This window comes from Calonectris borealis, chromosome 2, assembly GCF_964195595.1.
Source record: "Calonectris borealis chromosome 2, bCalBor7.hap1.2, whole genome shotgun sequence".
NCBI classification, from domain to species: domain Eukaryota; kingdom Metazoa; phylum Chordata; class Aves; order Procellariiformes; family Procellariidae; genus Calonectris; species Calonectris borealis.
Genome location: NC_134313.1, coordinates 145,452,005 through 145,479,209, shown reverse-complemented (window position 1 = coordinate 145,479,209; position 27,205 = coordinate 145,452,005). Strand labels below are relative to the sequence as shown.

Here is a 27,205-nt window from a genome sequence, read left to right as displayed (position 1 = left end):
CACAAGCACATACAAGCACAACCTGATTTCTAGAGCATATAGAGGTTTATCTGGGACCTTGCCTAGGTTATTGGCTAACACAGGATTTTATTTCTAGCAGAGTGAGTAAAGTTCAAATTTCAGTCATAAAACATATCATTGGAAGTGAACAGCATTTGTGCAAAGTAATCCAGTGAGTTAATTACATCTGGAGATTTGGGCCAGGAATCATCATGATGGAGCCAGCAGGCTTTGCTGTTGTCTTCCCTCAGATGTTGTACCTTGGGTAGAGGGCTGCAGTAATGCAGGTTGCTCTGGAGAAGCCTGTGCGGTTATGGCATTCCTTGAACATTAAACCCTCTTGCCTACTTTCTGAGCTCCTTGTTTCCAAACAGTGTACCAGGAACAAAGTAGTAAATAGCTTTATACACTGAACTGCCATAAAACTGATTTTTTTGTTTCCAACTTGTAACCCCTAACCTTAATTTCTCAGTGGAATCCCAGGAGTAAACTGAGATCCTAGCTCTACATGATACAAAATATGTATTGCTTCATAAACGTCAGTTGGCAGCTCATAAACAACTTCTGTATCTGAAACTTCTGAGGAAGCACTGTATAAGTAAGCAGTTTTCTTAAGATTTAGTGGGCCATGACATCTAATGTGCTGAACTGCAAACTTCAGGGCAAGGAAACAATATGAAACTTTGTTGGGTTTTTTTTTTTGGTTACAAGGAGAGAGTTTACAAAAGGAGAAGACATTTTTACTTGGGCCAGTTATGTTCTATTTATTAATTTGTGTCGGCTGAAAAAAAAATTGGAGGACAGAGAATTTGATTTTAGTTCTGTTGGGGTGGGAGATTAAACAGCATTATAAGGATTAGTAAAATGGGGGTTAGGCATTCAACTGCCAGTGGTGGTTAATAAGATGTGACAACATTTCTATTTCTACCACTGAAAATCTTCTGGAAAGATGCTCTAGTAGATGCTGTGTACTAAGACCATTTTCAGGGGAAAAAGATTTGGAGATTTTCACTTTGCAGTTAGGAAGACATTTAACGTGAACTCCTGTTCATAAGTGCCACTTTGTAGAAATTATAATACGGACATCTACATTTATCATTTGCCATTGATTTTTCTATTTGAGTTGCCAACCCCAAAGTATAAAGAGAATTATTACAGGTTTTTGTGTGCATTTGATACTTTTTGTTTTTCCTTTCTTATCTTTGAGAGTATTAAAGTTTCCATGTGCCAAATTGCACTTTAGGTGACAGCTCTCTTTTTCTTTCCTCATTTTTTTATAGTTATATTTCAGGTAAATTATGATGTTTTGTTCTGAGATTTTTCATATTACAAAATTGTATTTTAACATTGGTTTATTTTGTATTTATCCAGAAGAAATGGAAGCAAATTACAAAAGAACTGACATAAGCAAAACAGGAGTTTAAAATCTTGTTATTAGTTCTTAAAGGCCAAATCGTACTGTTCTGGTCACTGGCAAGAAAAAGTAGTAGTATTAGTGATACTATTAATGTTAGAGACATATTCCGGACCTGGTTTTTGTAAGGTTACATTCTGAGCAGGCAGTTTTTAAGTTTTTCTCTAAAAGTTTTCAGACAGCCAGAAGTTCAGATGATTTTGCAACAGACTGCACATTTCTGCAGTTATTTTGTATAACGTTTATTTTTGTATTTGACATACACTTATCATTGCACAATTCAGCTGTACCTCTCAAGCAAATAATTTACTGAAATATAAGGGTTATAGGGCATGAATTATGGGTTAAGCCTGAGAAGGAAAACAGGAACATTACATAGATAATTTGTACTCCATCAAGAAAGAGATTGTGCAATAACTAATATGTCATTGTTTTATCTCATTTGTAGCTGTGCTACTGTACTGTGGGCTTTTATTTTGTGAAATCTCTGAAGCTAAGCAGGGTCTCACCTGGTCAGTACTTAAGATGGGTGGCCTCCAAAGAGCGTCAGGTGCTGCAGTAAGTGTGTCGGTGGCTCAGCAGGGAATATGTTTTCCTTCAACTTAGTCTTTAACCAATACTTTGGCACAGCATTTGGAAATACTTATGCTGCTGGTTGTCCATCTTAAATGAAGGTCCTTTCTACTCTGAGGATATTAAAGCTTCTGCATCAGTATTGATATTTTGAGACACCCAGAGCCAACCCAAATTTGGATGGTGAGAAATCAGAATGCTATTGAATAAAAAATGTGAAATTATTCATCTTGCAGCCTTCCTTACACGGCAGGGGAGTGGAATAATAGGATCTTATGGGAAAGCCTTTATGCTATACAAACCCATTGCAAATATTTAGTGTGCTGGCAGAAGATGACTGCCAGCCACTGCTAGGGTGACTCTGCTACTGAAGTTCCAAAGTAGTTTGTGACTGAAGTTCCAAAGTGCACTACTCAAAAGTGCTTTGAAATCCTGTGTAGATGAAAGGTGCCATGTGAATGTATATTCTATTCATCTGGTTATTCGTTCCATTCATGCATATAGTGTTCTTCTGTTTTTTCCCTTTGGACTGTGAAAAGAGTTGTAACATTATATCCCACATATCTAAAAGGAGATATGAAACAGTAATCATAGAATCATTAAGATTGGAAAAGACCTCTAAGATCATCGAGTCCAACCGTCAACCCAACACTACCAATGATTATAATGATACAATGAGAAGAAAAAAAATTACTAAATACATCTGCATGTAAAAATTAACAGTTATAAGATAAAAGTAAACAAACCAAAACCGTTTTAAATTAAAATTGCTGTAGATTAGTTTGTTGTATATGGGTCATATATACAGCGGCATCCATAATTAAATAAATGCGTAGATATTATCAGAATGTTTGCAGGTATAAAAGTATAGTAAGTAAACCAGGTGGTTAATCATGTGCAACTTGTTAAAAAAAAATAAAAACAAACTGAAAACTAGAATCTGACTTTCTTGCTAGGTTCAAACAACATCCACAAGAGGACTCATATTTCCAATGTTACTTGCATGCCTGGTTAAGAGGCAAGAGCAAGTATAAGGAAATTGTATCCAACAAGAGTATTAACTGCATTTTTAAAGGCAATTTGTAAAATTGACCTATTATTATTTCATTTCAATTTCTGTAACTAAACAAACTGTTCCAGTTCAGCAGTCACAATTCATGGAGTAACCAGGAACTTAAATTCAAAGATAACCCAGTGTTGCAACTTTATTGCTAAACTGGCATTGACTGTTCTTAACTTTAGTCATGCTGCTGTTTCCCAAAAATAAGATTTTTTTTTAGAAAACCTTAAGCAAAAACAACATCTAATTCTTTTAAAAAAACCCCAAAACATTCCAAAACATGTAATTTATTTTATTTTAAATATATTTCAGAAATATACTTCATTAAAATAAACTGTCATTTTAAAAAACTTTCCACAATAGCATTTGTTTCTGACATTTCAAATCTAACAGCCTAATGACATGACAGTTCTTCATGTTTAAAACATGATATCAACAATAGTTATCTACCATCATGATGTACTATGTATTGTTATTTCATACTGAAAGGGTGATTTAAAAACATCTCAGGAGTTTGCTTTCACTTGTCTTGCTTAAATACAGCCCTGAATTCTAAATATGGCAAATTTACTGTTTTCTAGATGAATTGCTATCAGTTTAATACCATAGGCAAACTTTGTGTCTCCTGCTTTTCAGACAGAATGGATAATGCCCTTAAACTGAATCAGACCTCAGGAAGATCGAGAAGTAGGTGCCAGGTGGCCCATCAGTGGGGACAGTTACAGTCCCTCTGCACTGTACTTGATTTGTTCAGCTACCCGTTTTAATCAGTTTTCAGTTCCCTAATAATAATGCTGAATTTTCATGTTCTGTATTCTAGTCTGTCCTGAGAAGTTGTCTGAATTACGTGCATGTCTTTCCCTTGACTCACTGAGTCTCTGCTTTTGAATCATTAACTTGAGCAGTTTTGTGTTAGTGCGCACTAATGTAGCTGGGCACTGGTGAAACAGGGACTGACAGTCTGGGTTTTTTTACCTGGTTGTATTTTAAAGACAATCTTGCAAGTCATTATTGCAAGTCATTCGAAGTAGTAACTGATAGTAACAAAGGTTTGAAGGTGAGCCTTAGACCCCAAAAGCATACTGAAAGAACGTCTAAAATCTTCTGTTAGTATCTCCTTTTCTCTTTCCCTTCTGCTTGTTTTTAGTTAACACATTGTGTACCTCGTTTGTGTAAGTTTTAGTATGCAATATTTCCCTTTCTGTCTTTGTGACCAATACAAATATTTTAACAGTTTTATGACTTGTCTTTCTAATCGTAACTCAGATGTACACTTTTTCATGTTTTGAAGTGCTAGGAGTCTGTGTGAAAAGGTAACTATTGTTTTTCCAGAGTCCTGTTCCTCATATCATGGTAGTAGTATGGGAGATGATGATATTAACATGTGGTCAGGAGCAGCGGATGAAGGACTACTGAGCCAACATTTTGCAGAAAGTGGAGTGGAAATAGATCCTGAAAATGAAGAACTCATTCTGAATATTAGTTCTCGACTACAGGCGGCTGTTGAAAAGCTTCTGGAAGCCATCAATGAAACTTCAAATCAGGTAGGGTGATCTAATAGTGAAGCATTTTGAATTTTGTGTCTCGATTTTTTTTTTTCATTATTTTTCTCATTAATGTGAGCCTAAAACCCGTAGGCTCATTTTGAAAGCTGAAACAATACTTCAGGTGCCTACGCCCAAAAAAGTCTGCTCCAGCATGACTTTACTGATGAATTTCGATTCGTGTTAGAAATCTGCTTCGGACTGCAGAGGAAGCCTGAATTTGGGCATGTTTATCAAGCTAGGGCGCTCTTTCATTGCTTATACAGATCATCTGCACTCTACTGCAATCCAGAGATGAGACAGGAGGTGTCAGGGCACATTGAGCTGGCCCTTGTGAAGAGGGAGGATTAAGGGGAACTGTGCCCAGTTCTCTTGACATTTTAGTCAATTGACTGGCCAGAAAGGTGGGGCTCTCCTACTGTCTTTTCCAACTATGATTTAAACATGGCCAGTTAAGCACATATCCACCTTGCTATCAGAAAAGGATAGCTGCACGCCAGCTCTCCAGTATTTATGTGAAGTATGTGATTCATGAATAGTCTCCAAAAAAGAGGCAGTGTATGGGTACTCCTTTCTCTTTGCTCTCAGAGTAGCTCTCTGGAGTACTTCCCTGGTAATTGAAATGGGAGCTATATACCTAGCTCAGTCAGTTCAAGTCACACTGCTTCTGTCATGTGCTTTACTTTTAGATTATGTACATCTCAATTTGAAGGTATCAAAGTAAATACTCTGTATCTCACTGTAACTTTTTTAAGTTCTCTTGAAGAACTCAGTCTTTAAAGTCAGCTCTTTAATCTATTTGAGACTAGAATTCAAAGGATACAGTGTGTTTTATGCTACAGACCCATCTATTAGTTAACCTGGTAATGATATTACTTAAAAAGTCATTGCTTTCTTGTCTCTAGGTGTAAAATGTGTAAACCGTAACTACTGGAAATGAAGGAGAAAAAAATCTGTGATGATGAAAGTAATATGAAAATTCAGCAAATACTTTAAAAGTTTTAGGCATTTAAGTATTTGTTGCTTTTGAAAAGTACTTCAGAAATGAAGTTGATGCTCATTTCTTCTTTTTAAAAAAAGAAAAAGATAACAGACTAATTTGTGACTCACTGAAGTTAAAAGTAATTTAAATACAAATTCAGTGAACCCCCCTTTGCCTTACTAAAGCAAGTAGTCTGGTGGACCTTGTAAATCAGTTTTTGCATTGCGTTTATTTGCAAACTCACTCTGCAACAGCTCTCTTCTGTTTGAGCATGAGTTCAATTAAAAAGACATGTTTGGCTTTTTGAGGTCTTTTTTCAGCTTAAGGTCTAGCATTACATAATAATGAAAAAGGATACACAGATACTCCAATATATGGAGTTCTTAAATATAGTTAGGCATTTGTAGGAGATCTTGCATTTAAAGAGCAGATGATACAGACAAAGAAAAAAAACTTCGAAGTTTTACACTAATTAAGAATTCATGCTGTGATTATAAGAGTATCGTCAATTATTTATTCTACTTGGTGCTTCTTTTTTCTGAACATTTCGCTGCTGATCTTTAAATGCAGTAGTTTTATACATAGCCCTAAATTATTTTACCTTTGTGACTGATATTTTCTCAGTAAGTATTTACTTTTCATGATACCAGTGAAAGTACTCAGTGTATTCTAAGCAGCTTATTCTTATTTATTGTCAATTGATCAAAAAAGTTTATTTTTCCTTCTTAGCTTTGTAGCTGAGACCTTGCCAATACCAGCAACAGAGTTATGTTTTGGCTCAAACACATACACACACATTTTTTAAATTAATATGGATTATACAAATATGGATTTATCCCTGATGATCATATCTGTGGGGTTTTTTTAGTTAATGAAATGTTAATCTGTTTACACATTTTCCCACAGTATTAAGTATAAATATTGACATCTTTCCTGGCTGTTCTGTAGAGGTACTTTTCAAGCATTCAACTTTCTGCTTTGCAATGTCTGTTGTGTGGTTACTGGATTATATACAGTTCCTGTACATACCAAGGGATTGTAGGTGACTTGACAATTATTTTTAAGTATTCAGAAACTGAATACTTTATTTTTTCTACTCTGCAATATTTTATAATCTGAAACTAATTACAGGCAGAAAAGATTTTAACCTTTCCTCTTAATCAGCTGTGTTGTGCATACAGACATGTACCCATCTCTTAAAATAAACTTAAAAGAGTGAGAGAAACCTGGCAAAATCTTCAAAGTAACTATTTGAGACCTGTCTGAACACACACTTTCAGACCTGAAGTGCAGTTTGAATCTTCTCAGGCAAGGCATATGTGGGTGTGTTAATTCAAATTCCACCTGCTGGTGTTATGTATAGGTAAATAAATAAGGCCACTCCCCTGAACTCTTTCGGTTGGGAGATACTAACAGGAAGCCTTTAAACTAGCAGAGTTTGAGAAAGTTCTTCCCGTTGAATTAACTCCAAGAACAAGAATGAAGGCAAATAATGACGTATCTGTATTTCTCTTTCATTTGCTGTAGTGGAGATGGAAAATCATTTTTAGTTTCTGTTCTGCTAGCTTGCTTGTCTGCTGCAGCATACCTGTGCAAGTAAAACAAAATTATGCTTCCCTGCCTTGGAAATTACCTGCCAGCTGCTATTGGAAGATTTCTGTTGCTTTTTCATGTGAAACTTCTCTAAGAAGGATTTTTAGGAGTGAGCATACGAAGTTTTCTTGCACCTCTCTCTATTTTGGATTAATCCACTCCTGAATTACTCTGCTTGAGAATGTGGTCTGAGGCTTTCTGCTGATTCTGAGTAGGTTTGTCACTGACAGTGCTGATATGTGTCTTCAGACTGTTAGATGTGCATGTTCTGTTACAAATTCCTGTTAGAAATTTCTAAAATCAGCCTAGTTAGTGCAAAATACCCATGTGACGGTTGAGAAGACAGCAACAACGACTCTTTTTGGAATGGATTCTTACCGCACCTACTGGGCATCTAATCTGTTTAGTGGTTTGTGGACTGAAGGCCAAGAAGAAGATACATACGAGGTTGAATCCCGTGTGCCTTTACCATATCCTTTTCCTTTCACTGAACACTTGGACGAGAATAATTCCGTAGTTGTAAATACTTCAATTTTTCACTTCAGCCACAAAAAAAATGGGCACATTTTAAAAGTTGTCTCTAAAATCTCCTTGCCTACACCTCCCTATTCAGTAAGTATAAAATGATATAAACTTGTCTCTATTGTTAAAGTTATTATGTACTGCTGACAGGCTTTTTTCCTAGACAGTTTTTAAGGGGCATTGAAAAAGCTTTAATTATACAATTCTCTCTGTTCATTTGTAACAAAAGAAATTTAGCAAACACAGAAATATATTGAATTACAGAGATTTGAGATCTCTTTTTAAAGCACTTTAATGTTACTTATTACATTACATTTTTGTCACTTTGAATAATTTACGGGGGGGCCCTGCAGTCAGTTAAAATTGTTCCGTTATAGCTTTCATGCACTGACTAGTAACATTAACTAGCACAAGCTTGCTAATGGCTTCCAGTGATCCCATGAAGAAATTTTTGTTCTTGAAAAATCACGTTCATGTTTGTGCTTCTTTTTGGTTTTGCCCTGTGATATTTTTAATAATACCTTGAGTTGTTATTACTGAAAAGAGCTGGAAAATAATTCTTATTCTGAGTTTTAGCTGGAGTATTTGATGCATTTGAGTAAGCCATTTTTATGGTTTCTATGTACAGTAAACCTATCATATGTGTCCCTTTTATCTGAGATGGGTCTTTCATTAAGCCCTTCAAAATGTAAGAATACTCTGTGATTTTTAAAATATCTCAAGCCAGTGCACATATTCAGCTGCAGTATTTATACCTTTCTTTAACTCCTGTCAGAATAAATAGTTCATGTTAAAGGTGTCCATCTAAAAAGGAATGCTGTAGAAAAGAAATCAAGTATTTAAATTCAATGTATTATAAAAGAGAATGTATTGATTATTCAGACATTCTTTTCAAAGTGTAATTTTATTTTATAAGTGGATAATTTTGTGTGCAATATTCTATGAAATGTTCCTAACCCATTTTTCTGAGATTTTAAAGCAAGCTAATCATACTTATGAACTTAGATGGCGATGATGAGAAAGCTTTTATTTTTAAAGAAATTGAGAGAAAGAATATGTTTATAGAAACTGTAGCAAAGCCACAGATGTTACTATCTTACAAATATCTGCCAATATCCATAATATTAAACAGGAAAAGAAAAAAAAAAGAAGGGAGAGGAGCAGGAAATATATGTCATTTCATTTTCTGATGATGTTCTTATTCAAAATAAGCTGCCTTATTTTGAATACAAGCCGCACAAAGAACTCATGCGTGGTTCAGCTCTGCAATTTGTATTTGTGTCCCTCGAAGAGGTGGATGTAGGCTTTAAATGTTAACAGTTAGAAATTAGAAATCTTGGTAATTGACTCCAGTTTGCTGTTATCTTAGATGAACATTTTGTGTAACCAAAACTTCTAACATTATTGTTGTTCCTTCTTTACTATTTTGCTTTTGTAATTCTAATTTTAATTCTCTTTGAAATCATCACTTTGGGTATGTCTAAACTGGGCAGTAGGTATACAGTTTTATGCATTTCAGTCCTGGTTTTCCAGTAGTTTAGGTTAGTGACGTAGTGAGATTGCGCTACATCTGTGGTGGTACACATTAAATATTAAGCCATCAGACAAGCAGAGAAGAATAAAAAAATCCTTAATAATTCTGTTAGGTGGACACGGTTAGAAAAAGCATTGCTTTACTGCCTTGTTGGTTGAAAAGTGCAGTATATTCAAAATTCACGTTTTCCTGGTGTTCTCATTTATCTTCATCTCAAGGAGAAAAAGAAATGAAACACCACTTGTGTCAATTTATATCAAAGCTTCTGCCAGTTTTATGCAATGTTTTTTAGCCATTCTAAGTATATGGTGGGTGATAGCTTACTCATATTTAGTACAAAACTCATATGTAAATAAAGGTGAATCTAGTGTAAACTCATAAACCAGGAATTACCGGAACAAAGACACGGATTTAGCCAGGTGGCTCATTGAGTTCACTATACTAACAAAGCCTATTAGCTTAGACTTTTGTACTGAGTCAATCTTCCTATTGTAGTCTGCAAATGTGTGTTCAGTAAAGATCTTTTTGAATGTCCAGTGAAGTTATGTAAGACTTCTCATCACACTGTAAAGCAACAGTTAATTAAATAGGAATGATAGAATAGTTATTTATCAGAAAACCTTTCATTTATCTAACTTCTGTAATTTTTTCCTGTGGTAGCTTGAACATGCTAAAATTACTCAGACAGAACTCATGCGAGAGTCCTTCAAAAAGCAACAAGAGGCCACAGAATTTATGAAGTATCAGGAAGAACTACAAGAACGTCTTAATGAAGAAACCAAAGCCAGAGAGCAGTTGGCTTTGGAGCTTAGTAAAGCTGAAGGTGAGTAGCTTTTTTGATCAGTTGTTGAACTTTGCACTCTCTTACCTATTAATTGGGTAAAGAAATTGCAAGTTAGATCAATTTCTTTGCAAATTTTAGAATGTTATCAGCCTTCTGGATGGTTATGGACAAGATGACCTCCGGAGGTCCCTTCCAACATCAACTACTCTGTGATTCTGTTTCCCAACTTTGTCTCACTTCTATTGTCTGACTTATTAAAAATGGTAGGTTGGATATGTGTTATTATCCTCAAAATTAATTTATTTCATCACAACATCTCTGTTTGTGCAGACGAGCTCAAATATTAACAACTTAGAATCATAGAATCATAAATAGTTGAGGCTGGAAGGCACCTCTGGAGATCATCTGTTCCAACCCCCTGCTCAAAAAAGGGTCAGGTTTCCCAGGACTGTGTCCAGTCAAGTTTTGAATGTCCACAACCTCTCTGGGCAGCCTGTTCCAGCGTGTGACCACTGTCAAAGAGGGAAAAGAAGAAAAAAAACTTTTTCTTTTTTTGTATGTTGAAATGCAGTTTCCCATATTTCAGTTTGTGCATGCTGCCTCTTGACCTTGACTTAGTTCTACACAAACGTGGATGTCGTGGTTTAACCTCAGCTGGCCACTGAGCACCACGCAGCCGCTCGCTCACTCCTCCCCGGTAGGATCGGGGAGAGAATCAGAAGGGAAAAAGTGAGAAAACTCGTGGGCTGAGATAAAGACAGTTTAATAGGGGAAGCAAAAGCCGTGCCCGCAAGCCAAGCAAAACAAGGAATTCATTCACTACTTCCCATCAGCAGGCAGGTGTTCAGCCATCTCCAGGAAAGCAGGATTCCATCATGCGTAACGGTTACTTGGGAAGACAAACGCCATCACTCCGAACGTCCCCCCCTCCTTCTTCTTCGCCCAGCCTTATATGCTGAGCATGACGTCATATGGTATGGAATAGCCCATTGGCCAGCTGGGCCAGCCGCCCTGGTCATGCTCCTTCCCAGCCCCCCGCACACCTGGCAGGGCACGGGAAGATGAAAAGTCCTTGACTAGCTTAAACATTACCTAGCAGCAACTAAAACATCAGTGTGTTATCAACATTATTCTCATACTAAATCCAAAACACAGCACTATACCAGTTAATAGGAAGAAAATCAACTCCATCCCAGCCAAAACCAGGACAATGGATAAAAATGTAGAATCTTCGCTCTGAATTTGATGATATGGTGGTGATATGTTTCAATTTGCACTTTGTTTGAAGTGATCTTTCGAAGTGTATTTGCAAATGCATTAAGGAAGCAATTAAAAATTGTAGGATGTTACAACAGGGGAAATCTAATAATCTTTTCTGACATCAGCAAAATATGTTCAAATCTGACAGACACTTGATTTGTTCTTTAGAAGTAGCTTTATGGTTTTGATAGCTGAATGTTTTGTTTCCACCCAGCATTTTTACCCTTATCTGTTTGTAATTAGCATCTGGAAAAGATGCAAAAAACACCTACCCTTATAGGCAGGATCTCTGTAGTAGTAAGCAGAGAGATATTTTAGTTAGTTCTGAAGCTCAGCAGACTTCACTGTTTCAAAGTGGGAGTACAGAGTAAAGTTTCAGTGCCAAATGTTGTTCCTGGAGAATGCTACCCTGCCAGCCTTCCTCTTCTTTTTACATAGACAGATAATCCAACGTGAGTTCACACACTATTAATAGCTGGGACACACATAACCTGAAAAGAAGTGCAGGTTTCAAAGCCATGTGTCTAAAATGTGGTGCAAGGGACAGTTGGTAGCCTGTCAGTTCACACGCCATAAACGTTATGTGTCATCAACACCATACTGGCTGCAGCATTTCAACAACTTTAGCAAAACTAGAAAGGAGGAAAATTGATTTCAGAGGGAATAGCTTCAAACCTGAAAGAGACATTATTACTTTTTTTTAATATTGAATTAAGAGTGAAAAAAATCTTGTATGGAACACATCTTAACATGCAAAAAAGATCATATCTTCCACCAAATATAGATAACCTAAGAATTTATATTCATTTATATTCTTGCACAGATGGAGTTACAAAACTGTTTAGTGTTGATGAATTTCAGAACGTAGGCAGCTTTTATGTCTGTTGCTGCTTTCCTTGGAGGATAATATTTTTGTCTTGATAGAACTTTTATTCACAAATCTTCAATAATAAAGTAAATAGACTAATACATTAGGACAAAGCAGAGAGGTTAGTGTTAAGTTTTATTTAAAGGTAGGAATCTGTCATAATGTCAGAGCTGTCTGCATAGGTTTAATCCTACAAGTAGCATTTAAAAATAATAATAGAGACTAATTTTATTTATTAAAAAAAAGCTTTTATTATAGACTTATCTCTGTTGCTTTGCCTTCTGGGTCTGTGTATTTTGGCTTAGTCAGGTTCTCCACTAAGAACTACGAGCTTGCCTTTTCATTTACATTAAATACATTTCCATTTGTGCAGGACTCTATTGCAAGAGTGCGTGCATAATTGTATTTGAAGATGACATCCCACAGAATGAGACCTGCTTATTATCCGTTTTTTATTTTCATATTTTTATTACTATTTTAATCCTATTACCACCAGACAAGCAAAAAATCTAAAATTAACTACTCTTCTCTTGAGCAATGCACTTCTGTTATAACATTTGCTTGTGCAAACAAACTAATAGCAGCAAAGAAACTACAAACTCTTGCTAGATGCCAGTTTGTAGATAATGGGATTGCCCATATGTAAATGAAGGCAAAATTTACCTGTAAAATTTAATTAAATGCTTGAAATACTTCATCAGAGCCTGGCTTGGAGATATAACAAGCGAGTCAAGTATGTATTTTTTGCTAGCAAAGGAAGTATATTAAACACAAAAATCTAGTGAGAGCTATGAAGCTATGTTTTGCACTCTCCGGATTTTATTTGGTAATGTTTTATTTGGAAGAAAAACACTTGGAAGCATATAAAGTGGAAATAATCTTCAAAAATTTTTAACTGGAATTTAATTTTGATCAGAGCAATAGCAATGTCAGTTTATAAGACTTGACAGACTGGCTGTGTTGATTTGTTCATGAACAGTTCTGGAATATGAGAGACAGAATTTGATGTTATTTTTAGCCCTTGATAGATATATTGCACAGTTGAGCTTTTAAGTTAGGTGCAGATTTATGTCACATGTAGAGATTTAATTCAGTTCAGTTCAGTCTTTTGCAGGAATTCAGCTAATTTGCCCCTCTTACTGCTTTAATGCTTTATAACTCCTGAATCAATTAAATCTTTTTTCATCCTCTTTTTCTGTGAACTTCTGAAATTAATGCACTTCTAAATGACAGACACCTTTTTTTTTGGTGTTGATATAACAAAACAAAAATGCCATAGGACTCTCTTATTTAATTTCTTCTGCTCATTGAACTGAGTTGTGAGCATATTCTGACAAAGCCAAACTACATTCTCTTATCAAATTCCTTAGATAGGTATGCAGAACAATGTCTTAGTTCATTATACATCTGATGGTACTCTGTCTTCTCTTGAGATAAAATGTGTCATTTTTGATCATTTCTTTCTTATCACAAAAGCTGCTGCAGCTGAGACATTTTCAAACCTCTAGTGTTTTAGTGGTGTTGGGTATGACTTATCTAATGTGATAGAAAAGCTAATGCCAATTTGCTCACTGAACTCTGACAACTTTCATTACATCTCTTAAAAAAAAAAAAAAAAAAAGAAAAAAAAGGCAGGAGTAAATACTGTAACACGTGATCATAGCAAACCTCTTCATTGTTCAAGCCTTTTTCGTGGGAGTGTGCATTCCATTTAATCTGGGAATGCCCTTTCAACTTCCAATAGGTTAAGTACTCGTGAACAGCATCTGATACAGTGGGAATTACTACAAAAATTTGTATTGTCTCAAATTTTTGAAATGTTGTTAATGATGTTTCTAGTTCAGTATTTTTTGTTTTAACAACCAGTCCCTCTATGAGGCTGTGTTCTCTGTGAGTCCAAGTCTGGAAAAAAAGATCGGTCAGCAGTGCATGATTGATACGCATGAGGACCAGACCTGTGTTTCTCAGACTGTATATGCAAAGACCACTGTTACTTAATTTCGTTCTTGTTAGCTTTCCTCTGATACGGAACTAAATGCTCACAGAGGTTTTACTTTGTCTACATTGAAAACAAATGGAAACATCTTCAGTTTTCCTCTATTCTCAAGCCAGGGTAAAATTCGTTTTAAAACTGGTTCAAGACTATAGATTTATACTGATGAAGTACTTTCATATTGCAAATAGTTTGATATTAAAAAAATACTACTTAGATCCTGTGGGTTTAGTAAGAAGAAACCTATGAGATAGGTCTGTGTGTCCAACTGAGAAAGTTTAGACATCGTATGACTGGTGTCTTGTCTGTCTTTTGGAACCATCGGTATCAGACATAGCAGAACACACCTTACCTGGTGTGAAATCTGGGATATCTATTTAGTACCTTCTATCACTCAGCAAAAATGTCTTTTGTGGTTAGATGCTTCTGAAAGGACTGATGTGAATCTTCTGAAGCCGATACTATTACAGGATCTCAGTTGAGTTTGTATAGCTCTCAAGGAAATTAGCTGTTTTTTCCTAAGTCTTTAGCTTTGTGCTCACTTCTGCATCATTGCAAGATGGTGACATTTCTTACAGCTGTAATATCATTCACAAAGCTAAAATAGAGCTCCTCCTCAGATTCCTAGATAAACTACTTCACTATGAAGCAATTTTTAAAAGCATACAAGACATATCCTCAACATAGCATCCAAAATTCTCTGTTAAAAAGATCATTAATTGTTCTGTGTTACTTTAAAAATTGCACATTAATAGTAAAGAAATTAAATTGTTTCTTAGATGTCAGCTGTTACAGGGCTTTTGAGAGTGATTCAGGTGCTAAACATGGACACCTACAGCCAGTTTTGGTGCCCTATGATGTTGGAGGCATCTATATTGTACGTGACCTACAAGACACCCATGATTTTACAGAAACTGTGGTTTGAGGTCAGACAAATGTCTTCAGGCACCTAAAATGGCACCTGGCACCTGAATTTATTTGAAATGTCTTATTTCTCCTGTGTTTATTACACACTTATTTTTCCTTGGCTTTGGAGTTCCTGTTTGCTCCAGAGGTCTTGCACTGAGAAAAAATTAAGAGCTGTATTTGGTCTTGTGCTATCCTTCCTGTAATTTGTTCATCATGGAAGAATAGCAAGGACAGGAGTAGAAGTTGTCAGGTGCTGAGTATCTAACATGGATGTGCATTCATGTGAGAATACTATAGTGACTTCACCATGCAAAAAATTCAAATAGTTCTTTATTGTTTATTAAATCTGCCCCAAAATTGATGTTCTACAGGCCTCATTGATGGTTATGCAGATGAAAAAACATTTCTGGAAAAACAACTTCAGGAAAAAATAGATGTAATTGACCATCTTGAGCAAGAACTACTGTGTACAGGTAATAAATTGCAGGAGTTAGAGGCTGAACAGCAGCAGATCCAGGAAGAAAAGGAGTTACTCTCCAGACAGAAGGATGCCATGAGAGCAGATGCGGGGCCAGTAGAGCAGCGTATGTATTCCTCACAATCTTTCTACGATATTTTCTTATACTTTCAAATAAAATAATAATTAATCTTGATGAAGGTGTGTGTGTGTGTGTCCCCCCCCTTTGTAATCATTAATAAAAATCTGCTAGGGCAAAATGTGATATTTTCATACCTGATGCCTGATGTTAGCATGATAACTTTTCTTGATATTTAAACAAAAAATGACTGAATTTTCAGAAGTGTTAAGCAATCACAATTGTTCTTTAGGCCAGCAAAAGCTTGATACCTCTGAAAATCTGCTTTTATTTGTATTATTGCTGGAGATGGAATATCTTGAAGTTAGCACCTATGGATAAAAATACTGTCTAAATACTTTCCAAACAGAGTTTTAGAGGGTCTAGCAAGCATACCTACCAGAACACAACTGAAGTACACATGATGACCATACTTATTTTAGACACAGAAGATATACTTTTCTAAAAAATTCCTCTTTTGGGGAAGAATGGCACAAAAGTTGCATGATAAGGAAAGCCTGTTATCTACCAGAAATGAAAACTTTCAGCACTGATGGTGAAAATTCCATGCCAATGTAATCTAACTAACTGCTTACTCAAAAAAAGCATTTACCTTCATGAAGTAAATGTCTTTTAATTCTCCCTTAAACTAATAGCTTAAATTAATATTTTATGTTTGAGAGAGGAAGAGAACAGTACTGATCTTTCAAGGATTGCAGTGCTTACGTTGTAAATAGCAGGATGAAATTACCATTTCATTTAATTTCTAAAAGTTTATGGCAATTTGTAATGTTACTTTTTTTATAATTTACACATCGTGCTGTGTATTTGCAATTTCCTATGTCCACTTTTGTGTAACAAGGAAATTTTAAGAACAACCTGTTGCTTCCTACTGTATAGTAAAGAAGATCCTTGTCTGTGACTCCAGTTTAGTTATTTGTTATATGGTTTAGGTTTCTAAATATTTTGAAGTTATTTTCATGTATAACAACTGTAAGGATAAACAATTCTATAAATATGTGTAGGTACTTATATCATGCATACCAGAATAACTTACTACATTCCCTAAGTTATCTCAACAACTTTGTCATTAAATGCCACATCTATCTTTGGCTTCATTTTCTCTTACATTGTTGCACCACAAGAAAACTATAGCTGGCATGTGAATTACTTTGCTTCTTTTTTTGTTTTTTCTCTCTCTATTCTCCTAGGCCTAGTAGATGCTGCAGTCGATGCAGCTTCCCAAGCAGGTGTGTTTGTATGTTGCATGGCCAATCTGTAATTGGGTGGAAGACTTACACGTACTGACATTGTTAATCAGGATTATTGGGCTTTTGGCTTACTGACGTTACTTGTAATTCTAACTGGCCTGCAGCTTTGATGTTGTATTTCATACTCAGTTTTACATTTCGCTAACAACATTTCTTATAATTTCTAAGCATAATAAGCAAATTCATGAATAACCATCATCTTATTCACCTGTGAATTACAGATACTTAGATGGCATTGGAGGGATATTTTTGTAGCCTTTTTTCTTCTTTTGATTTCCAAGTACAGTTGAGTCATTCATTATGATAACTAAACACTGTATTATATTGATATGTAATGGTTACCTAGAATTGAGAATTGGTTAAATATGATGTAAGATGATGGTGCTTAAAGGATCTTTCTCCTATAGTGAAAGTAAACTGTATTATTTCTGTCTAAATATCAATCATGTTTTAAAGATTCTCCAAATGTAATTGCACTTAGAGTTTGGATTTCACCTCAAGGGATTTGTACGGTTAGTTAATATGTACTTCAATGGGCTGTGGCTTAAGAGTCTTAATAGAGTGGTTTGGGGCTTTACTATATATGCTTGCCAGCATTTTCATGAGGACTCAAAATTGGGCATCCATGCAGTCACTGATTTTACAAAGCTCCAGTTACAGGTCAGTAATTTCCCTCTCTGTCTGCCCGGCAACCTCACTAAGTCTTTCAATATTTCCTTCAACTTATTTATATGTATCACGTTAAATGATAAAAACTGGGAGTGGATTGATTTTACTGATGCTGGGGATAAGAAGTGGGTTGGGTTTTCTGTACTTCATTATTAACCCCCGTGCTGACTCTAGCTGTAGTTTGAACCTGTGCATTTTCTTTTCTTTTCAATTTAAATTTATTTTAATGTATATGAAACTTAAACAGGGAAGTGATCTGATAGAATTTCACACAGTCCTCTGAAAATTAACTGAAGGATAGTAATTTTAATATGAATTTGCTTTAGTGGTTATCTTGATTATTTCTCAGAAGAAAATATATTTTCTAAAAAAGAAAAATAGTAAAAACCCAAACCAGTTCACATCCTTCTGCAGAGTACAGCATGGATACCTTGGGGAGTGGTTTTGCTTCATAACATTACTAACTATTCGTATCTAAAAGTAGTGTATGATGCTTTTATTATAACCAGAATTGCTGGAGGAAACAGAAAAGCTAATGAAAGAAAAAATTGAAGTACAGCGTCAAGCTGAAAAAGAGTATGATGACCTTCAGAAGCAAGTGAAAGTCTTGGAAATAGACTTGGAAGAACAGGTCAATCGTCTCATAGAGCTGGAGCAAGAAAAAAATGCAGAACTAATGGACTTAAGGCAGCAAAACCAGGCTTTGGAGAAGCAACTGGAGAAAACAAGAAAATTTCTAGATGTAAGTATGGTAAAAGGCTAGTTTCGTGAAGGTGGGTGGGCACCTGTACTGAAGTTTGGTACAGCAGAAAATGCTCGGTTTTTCAGATTTTGAGCAAACACAAAGGAGGACACAATAATAACAGTGTTATAAGTTCCAGCCCAATAATTTAATTAATGTTTTAAAAGTTGAAAATTCGTTTGAGATGCTTGCTTAGGACTGCCCTGTATTTCTAAATATAACTTAGTAGGCTTCCCAAACGTTTAAAATAATGGGAAACTTCTAAAAGGGAGGAAATTTTTTGTGACCTTCATTTTTAACAGTTTGGAATTTCCATTTTTTTCCATAAAGTCTGTTGGAATTAAGTAGTCAGCTTTATTTGTACTTGGAAATTGGAAACATAATTTCTCTAAGTTTCTTTTATAGACTTCCTTCATAGTATCCAATAATCTACCTCCAGATATTAAGCTACAACTTCCAGCCAGTTATAGTATATGCGTATTCACAGTGGCAACTGCCTCTACTGTACCCAACTTCTTCCTGCCTCAGACTGTCTCTGCAATTTTGTTTTAGACTCTATCCCATTTTCAGCAAACACCATCTTCCCTGCCTCCTCCTTTTCCCATTTTATTCCTATTAAGTGTCCTATGCTGCTGTTCAGAGAAAACTATTATTTTTGTGCCTTCTCAGTTAACTCTCTAGCTGACAGCAGTAGGGTGGAATAATTTTTTACATAATAGATATAACACCCTGTGGCACCTTCTCTGCATAATCTATTACTAAGCAATATTAAAGGAGAGATCTTTCCAGTTACTTCTTAGCACAAATGGATTTGCTTTATTTCATTTTCTACAGTTACAAGATTATTTTTCTCACTGCAACTAGTATGTCATAATAGGACAAGGTTCAGAAGTAAAAATTCCTATTACAAGTCCCATAGTCATAAATGCATTATGGTTTGGGATTATCAATAGCATGAACTGAAACAGTCAAAAGTAAAACTGAAATGCAAAATTCAAACAGTTTATAATTTTTTTTGTTGTTGGCTCCTCATCAATATTAACATAGAGTTAATTTCTGTTCTTAATTTCTATTTATGCTACATATATCAAAGACAAATGTTAGGAAAGAAAATCATAAAATATTGGCTTATTACCATTTGTGTGGTGTGCCTGGAACAGAAAAAACAAAACTGTCATTTTTGTGAAGTAATACTGGATATACCTATGTTGTCCTAATTTTTTAATAAAAAAATGTGAAATTTGTTGACCCAAATGATGAAAGAAGCTTTTTAATGGTAGTTGCAAGAGGTTCTGCTATCTTAAAACTACTGACATACTGTTACCAGCCTCACGTTAACAGAAATAAGAAGTAGTAATATACTTAGTTTAGGTAGTTTTTAAATCAAATGGTGTATCCATATAATTTCCTAACTTTCAGGAGCAAGCAATTGACCGAGAGCATGAGAGAGACGTATTCCAGCAAGAGATACAGAAGCTGGAACAGCAGCTTAAGATTCCACAAAGGAGTCAGCCTGTCAATGAACATCAAACCAGAGAGGTAACACATTTTATTACTTGTATTCAATGAATATAAATGACAAGTTGACAGCTGTTAGGATATTGTAATGAAGCTATTTTATGGCGTACCTAACCTGCATCTGTTTACAAGCCAGGAAAGTAAGTTCCCTTAGATGAAGGGTAGGATGTTGGGGGAAAGTGGTGAAACTATGTTTTGGGTTTTTCTAGGCCAATTGTTTGTTTGTTTTAAGTAGTAGATATAGGGAGATTTCATAACTTTCAAAAAGGCTCTTTCATATAATTAATTTAGAAAATCCACTGTTTTCAAAAGCCTGTGGAAACATTCAGGACTACTTTAGCAATTTCACATGTTCTTATGTTGTTTTGTGACATCCTGTTTATAGCACAGGTACACAGCTGATGGAATAGAGTTTCCAAGGTTTAGCACCTGAAATGTAGCAGTGCTCTCTGGGTACACTTGAACCTCCACAGTGAAAGTCTGTCTCCATTGAAAGAAATTTAGTGACTGTAGAACAGCAGCTCAAGGGAGTCATAGAAAACTCTTAGACCCAGCAAAATCAAGAAGAGTGCAGTGCAGCAGTACAAATGCTATATATTATGAAGCTTTTGCATGTTTTGTTTGATGACCTGTTAGTCAATTAAATTGCATTTTATTTTTTGTGGGTTTTCTTGTGTCCTGCTTTTTGAGCAAGGCCAATATTTTTGCATTATTTTCTTGCCTGATTTGTAATATTAAAATGCCTCTTATTAGGTTGCACAGCGATTTTCAAATGAAAGTTCTTATTGAGGTAGTTCAGTTGCTGCAATTCAATTCTTAAATATTAGCATATAGTATTCTATATTATATAGTTTAGGACCATAGACAGTAATAGGACATAGATTGATATATGTGAGATGTAAGTTGTCAAAATATTTATTTACTTATAATTCTCAGGCTTAGAGGTGTATTTCATGGGGGGGTATATATTTTAATACAAAGGTTTGTTAGAAATCTTACAGTCAAAGTATTCGGTCAGTACTATGTGATATGGCTGTCATCAGCCTCTGTGAACAATGAATCTTCTGGAATTAGCTGGATATGTGTTGAACCAACACATATGGAGCAATTCTGCATCTATTTCCTTCTATTGCAAAGTGTGCGCGCACTCCTTTCCTGTTGACACGTTTCACAAATGTGGGAGACTTTTTAGCACAATTAGTTTTCCTGAATCCAGGATGTTCTTTCTAAGTTCATTTCGTTATGTGTCTGTTTATAATTTGGGGCATGGGTAGCATGTGAATTCCTGGTTAAAATTCTCACATTTAAAAAAAAAAAAAAAAAAAAATCCCAAGGAAAAAAATTCAAATTTGATAGCATAATAAAAATTGCCCTATTTTTCTGTACAGAATCTATATGTAAAAATTGTCCTGATTTATATGCACATATACACATATGCGTATACTCTTAAGTTGGCAGATATGCTACAATGGAAATTTAAAGCATGCTTTAAAATGAAAGACAGCTGTAACTGTGATTAAAATTTTGAGATTTGTATTAGGTGCTTTTAAATTAGAATTTTTTAGCAGGTAGAAAGATAGACAATAAGATAATGTCTGCAAGCACCACAGGTGTAGCAGCTATTTTAGAGCTGGGTGGTGTTGAATGTGATACATTACAAATTATAGACAGAATTTTCAATAGTGTATTAGATTTACATTTAATTTTTATGAAATGAGGCACATACTCTTACTATATAGTATGTTTTGATGTCACAACGTTACTTGGAATGTTTCCTAAATATACATTTTATAATTATTTCTCATGCTTTTCTGAGAGAGCTGCTTTTTTTTTCATAGTTGTACTGTTTTTGAAATGCTCTTCTGCTTTGCATGAATGCCACGAGCATTTTCTGTTGATAACTTCATTTCTTTTTTACTGTTGTTTCAGCTTACTCTGTCAGCTTATTCCAGGGAGGGTTGTCGTAAAGAGTCTGCTCTAGACTTGATTTTTCTTTTTCCATTTCTCTCTCAGGACTTTTCTGTGGTCACTTCAGACTTTGATGTTACTCATGGATGGATAACGTCAATAATACCATCCTGTCAGCTTTATGTTCTGGTCCTCTTCTCTCCTATCTATTGAAATGCTTTGAGTCTTCTACCTTTTGGCTACATCGTAACTTCCTAATTGTAAATACTGAAATCAGTTCCTTGAGTGGGACAAACACTACTTTCCATGTCTCTTGCTCGATTAGTTTAACTCAGGTCTTAACTCTGTGCGTCAGGCCTAATACCATGGATTTGTTACACATCTATCTTATCTGTAATTTTGATTAATCATTTCTGAAATACTGCTAGACCTGGGATCATTCCTATCTCTACTACTTCAGTTACTCTTTTAATGTGTTGTTTCTGAGCCGCAAACATCTGAACTGCTGAGATTCAGAATGCTTTATTTGGATGCTTTGTCTCCTATAGAAAGTGAAATTATATTATCCATCACATCTGTTTGGTCCCATTTAACAAACTCAGCAAGAAAACAAAACTTCCTGTTTCTCGAGATTGAAGTATAGCAATTCTCTTCAATATTAAAGACCCAGTGAGTTTTAGGATATGTCTGTATGTCACTAATCAACTCCTTATTTTGAATAATGTTGTCAGAGATTTTTAGAACTATGATATTCCTCAAAGATGCAAATAACATCTTGACCTTAGGGTCAAGACATTCCATCTGTAGATGTTGAAGGTATCTTTTTAGCGGGCTGCATAGGGATGCCATGCTGCTTGCTTTTTACTGACTAGAGAGTCTGAAGGCTTCAGAAGGACAAGGTCAGTTCTAGAGAGTAGGTGATATAGCACAGAACGTATGACCTTTTGAAAAAATGCTGTTTGTATTTGTTGGATGTAGCGCTACAGTATCCTAGCTTCACATTCTGTTTCACCTAAAGAGTAGGAGTTTCGTTATGAGAAGAAAAGAGGGATATTTTTTCTCTGTCAAAAATGAGTGCTGTTGCTGTTGCTAGCAAACCCTTCCAATCTAGTACAATATATTCATCTTCTTGCCATATTGTCGCCAGGTTGAACAGTTAACAAATCATCTAAAGGAAAAAACAGACAAATGCAGTGAGCTTTTGCTCTCTAAGGAGCAACTTCAGAGAGATATACAAGAACGAAATGAAGAAATTGAGAAACTAGAATGCAGGATAAGAGAACTGGAACAAGCCTTAATCATTAGTGCAGACAACTTGCAAAAGGTATTGCTTGGTCTAAAATTATCATGTGTTTACTATTTTCTTATTTTCTTGAGAACACAACAGTATGTCTTTTTTATTTGTTTATTATTAATATTATTTATTTTTAAAGGTGGAGGAAAGGAAACAGTTTGGCACCGTCATAGTAAAGGGAGAATTACCTCTTGAAGTACAACTGCAAGCTGAACGAGAAGCTGTGGACAGAAAGGAAAAGGAGGTAAATTACCTGTGAGATGTTCCATGTTTCCGCTGATAATTTGGTTTGTCAGTTTTTGCTTTCTGTTGAGTTTAGTGAACTATACATATGACATTTTTTAACAGATTAGAGAGACAGCAGTCCAAATCCCTTTGAAATTCTCTTGTGAGCCATGATAATTGTTGTTATTGTCTATGTTAATGCTTATGACTTACAAGAGTGTTTCTGGAATCAAAATTCAGCCCAATTAAGAAAAACTTCATAGTGATTTCAGCTGATTTGTAGTGGGTTTTAAAATTCCATTCAGCTTAAGGACTTAGAATGTCACTGAGTACACATTCTTTTGTTTGTGCATACCAAAATCTGCACTTGCAAATTATGACATTTAATTTTTGGTATGGCTCTCTACTCCTTTTCCACCATTTGTTTTGGAAACATAGGTCACGAACCTTGAGGAACAACTGGAGCAGTTTCGAGAGGAGCTAGAAAATAAAAATGAAGAAGTTCAGCAATTGCATATGCAACTAGAAATTCAGCGAAAGGAGTCCACTACACACTTGCAAGAACTTGAACAAGAAAACAAATTATTTAAGGTAATTGTGTAACAGAGAAGCCTAGAGCTTCATTCTCCCTCCTCCCCAGAAATAAATTATTAGAAAAAGCCAATGTGCCAAATTCTTTCTCTTTCTCAAGCGTTCCACAGTTCAACTTGCAAAATACTAAAAAGCTCATATAATTACTTCTCATTCCATGCAATTTGTTTATTTTAATTCCTATGCCTTAAATACTCATACAAGCATATGCAGAAAACGTTATGTACAACTGTAAACATGATTTTGGGGTTTTTTTTTTGGTAGGATGAAATGGAAATACTGGGACTGGCTATCCAGAAATCTGAAGATGCCACCATAAAGGACCATCATTTAGTGGCTGGGAGGCTCGCTCACATCATGCAAGAAAAAGAGCAGGAAATAGATCATCTTCATGAACAAATTGCAAAACTGCAACAGCAACTTGAAGTCACAACTGACAACAAAGTACATACTTTTGAAATCTTTTTCAGAGTCGTACTTTGTGTTGCTAGCTGTTTAAAGAAAAAAAAACCTCCGTCCCCCCACCAATTACATTATCTTCTATTGCTGCCTTAATTTAAAAATGCAAATGCTTCAGTTTCAAGCAACACTTTAGCCCTAATCTGTTTTTCCTCTTTTGTCGTGGTTTTTATGAAGGATACTTTTTGCTTGCTTTTCTTTTTATTATTCTGTCTTATTTCTGCTTTAGTTTTTTCTTAAATTCTTCTTCATTCCTTATTCTTCTTATAGTTCTGAACATCTAGTAGCATGTAGGTAGCTGAATTCAATCTCAACATTCATTCTACCATCTTCCCTACAATGATTTACTTTCAGTGTTATGTTTCAGTGACACCTGCTGGATCATATTGGATTTTATGGTTTTTTTAGCAGTTGAACTTTTGCGCTCCATGAGCTTGTGTAAATACTTTGTCATCATATCAATGCTGGCAACATGTTTAATCCACTTTGAAGCATGGTGGATGCGCAAACAAAATGCTGTGTTTCATTAGAAATGGAAAGCAAGAAAGAAAGAAGCAGATTCATCTTTCTTTTATTTACTGAGATTTAACACCTGTAGCTTTCTGTTATTTTTCAATTATGTGTTTTTATGATAATGAACTTCATCATCTTCTGGCTTCCATTTTAAACAGATATTCTGCATTTGATTTCAACAGAAATACTACTTATTTTGCATTGATGTAAGTGACAGCAGAAACAGGCCTTCAGTCTCACATTTTTTATAGAAAGAAAATTGGATTTTTTCAGTGGATGAATTTTGCATTCTGACCATTTTAAATGTAAAAAGTTATTAGTCATAAGCTTTAACCCCAAAGCAAGTATTATTCAGTAAGGTAAGAACAGAAGTTCTGTTACCCCTCATAGCTGATTGAACATTTAGGGTAACATTCTACTAGCACATGTTGAATCCAAGCTGGATAATTTCACTGAGTTTTTATGTGCAAAATTTAATTATAATGAACCTCAGTGAATAATGACAAAACTTTGAATTGGATTTAGGAAATTGGACTTAGGAAAGATGATACTTTAGGAATCCAGAACGGTTCTGCTTTGGTTACATTTCTTGCCTTGAGAAAAATACTCAGGATTCAAGTATAACTCATTTTAATGATTAGTTCTTCTCCTGTTATATGAAGTTTCATTTTCTTAATTTCATCCTCTTACTTAGTTATGTTTTCCAAGACATTAAATAATTACGCTGCTTGATTATGAAAGCAATATTAAATATGAATAGATTGTTCTTAGGTTAATCTCTTTCCAAGTCCCTTAGACATCTTCATCCCACTAAGTGCTTTTCTTTTAATTGCTGTATTTGCCTTCTGTGGTGCTTTATTCCATTATGTTATGAAGAACAGAAACTGTTATGTTGACTTGATAGCAATCACCAGGATCACTGTTCTTTTTTTCTGAAAACCAATGACTTGTTCACATTTTATTTAGTGTTTTTGAGCTTCCTCTAGCCTCTGTGGATTTTTAAAAATAAGTTCTTAGTTGGCAAATCAGCCCCCCTAATTGATATGGTCCTTTATCATTTATTTTTGTACGTATTATACTTATTACAAAGTCGTCTTATTATTCTATTTAACTAACTAAACCTAACGAAGTATTGAGAGATAAAGGAAAAAGCATGGCTATTTTAGTAACGAATTTAGTCATCTTTCTTCTCTTCTGCATTTTTTTTCTTCTTCATATTTCTAAAAGGCCCTGTTAGAGTTCTTACCTATTTTAGGTACCGTAACTGATTTTATTTTATAATATCTATTTCTGAATATTCTTGACAGATTTCCTTCTGCCTTTTTCATTTTCAGTGTAGAAGCACTGTTCATTTCAGACTCACTCCAGACATTCCCTTAAGAAAATATATCCACAGTTTCTTAGACTTACTACTTATAATCTGGTCTGTCTTTATTTTGTCTTTGTAAAGGATTTTTTGTCATTCTTCTACACTCAAATGAGAAATTGCTCCCACTGCAATTTAACAAGCAGGTTTTTTAATAAATTTTATCAAACTTATTCTATTAGAATCTGATACCTTGTCTTATTATTCCTTTTGCTAAGACTTTTTTATTTATTAAATTTAGTGTTCATCAACACCAGTCATTCAATTTTTTGTGTCTATTCATTTATTTCTTGTTAGAAGCTGATATAAAATGTCGTCTTTTCTGCATCATAAAGTCATCAACCTCATATTTGCTCAGTTACATTATTTTATGAATTTCTTGAAATTTTGAGCCCCTTACACAGCCTGTAAACTAATCTAGGAAAGTATTATTCTCACTCTCTTCATGTCTTCACCAATCTTTCTTTGAATTTTGTTTGGATAGTCGTATACATTTTCAAATAAATACTTCTATAACTTTGTCTCTCTTTACTTTCATTTAAACTATAGCACAAAGAAATAATTGTGCTCTGGGTCTATGGGTACTTTTTGCCCTGCATGATTTTGTGCACATCTGCATATGTGTATGCCCACACACATTAACAGACAAACACGTATTTAGGTTTGTGATAGGAAATGTCAGAGTCAACTGATAGGTGTTTTCTGTGTTTTCTGTGGTCTCAGACTAAAAAGCATGTTATAATGGTATTTTTCAACACACTTAATTAAAGGTCTATTTGTATTTAAAATACATATCCATCTTAATTGGCTGTGTTCTATTTAAATCTATTTGACCATATGAATGAGTGGTGCTTTTGCATGAAGAGCACAGTATCTGTCTAATCTAACTGAATATATCTGGCCTGTATATGGTAAGCTTGAGGATCTTTTCTTTTTTTTCCTAAAGGAAGTTCTTTATGTAATGTAATGGAGGAAAATTTATCTCTAAGTTTTAAGCTTCATAAATCTTGGTTCCTTGGAATTCTTTGAGTAAAAATA

At 34.9% G+C, this 27,205-nt stretch overlaps 1 protein-coding gene across 16 annotated transcripts in view; it reads left to right on the top strand.

Annotated features, from left to right (window-relative positions):
* The window catches only part of AKAP9 (A-kinase anchoring protein 9), a 120,720-nt gene that overhangs the window by 71,967 nt on the left and 21,548 nt on the right, over nucleotides 1–27,205 (top strand). For 10 of the 16 annotated variants that reach the window (XR_012672696.1, XR_012672695.1, XM_075143801.1 and 7 more), the window contains 10 exons: nucleotides 4,380–4,591; nucleotides 9,883–10,045; nucleotides 15,408–15,620; nucleotides 16,823–16,861; nucleotides 18,061–18,293; nucleotides 19,713–19,832; nucleotides 22,867–23,043; nucleotides 23,153–23,257; nucleotides 23,677–23,829; nucleotides 24,094–24,273. Coding sequence is in view for 14 of the 16 variants with exons in the window: in XM_075143801.1 (XP_074999902.1) it covers nucleotides 4,380–4,591; nucleotides 9,883–10,045; nucleotides 15,408–15,620; nucleotides 16,823–16,861; nucleotides 18,061–18,293; nucleotides 19,713–19,832; nucleotides 22,867–23,043; nucleotides 23,153–23,257; nucleotides 23,677–23,829; nucleotides 24,094–24,273 (1,595 nt within the window). In the remaining 2 variants the exon portion in view is untranslated. Of the gene's footprint in view, nucleotides 1–4,379; nucleotides 4,592–7,377; nucleotides 7,779–9,882; nucleotides 10,046–15,407; nucleotides 15,621–16,822; nucleotides 16,862–18,060; nucleotides 18,294–19,712; nucleotides 19,833–22,866; nucleotides 23,044–23,152; nucleotides 23,258–23,676; nucleotides 23,830–24,093; nucleotides 24,274–27,205 lie in introns of those variants that run through there. The other 6 variants (XM_075143796.1, XM_075143798.1, XM_075143793.1 and 3 more) reach the window with 4 other exon arrangements.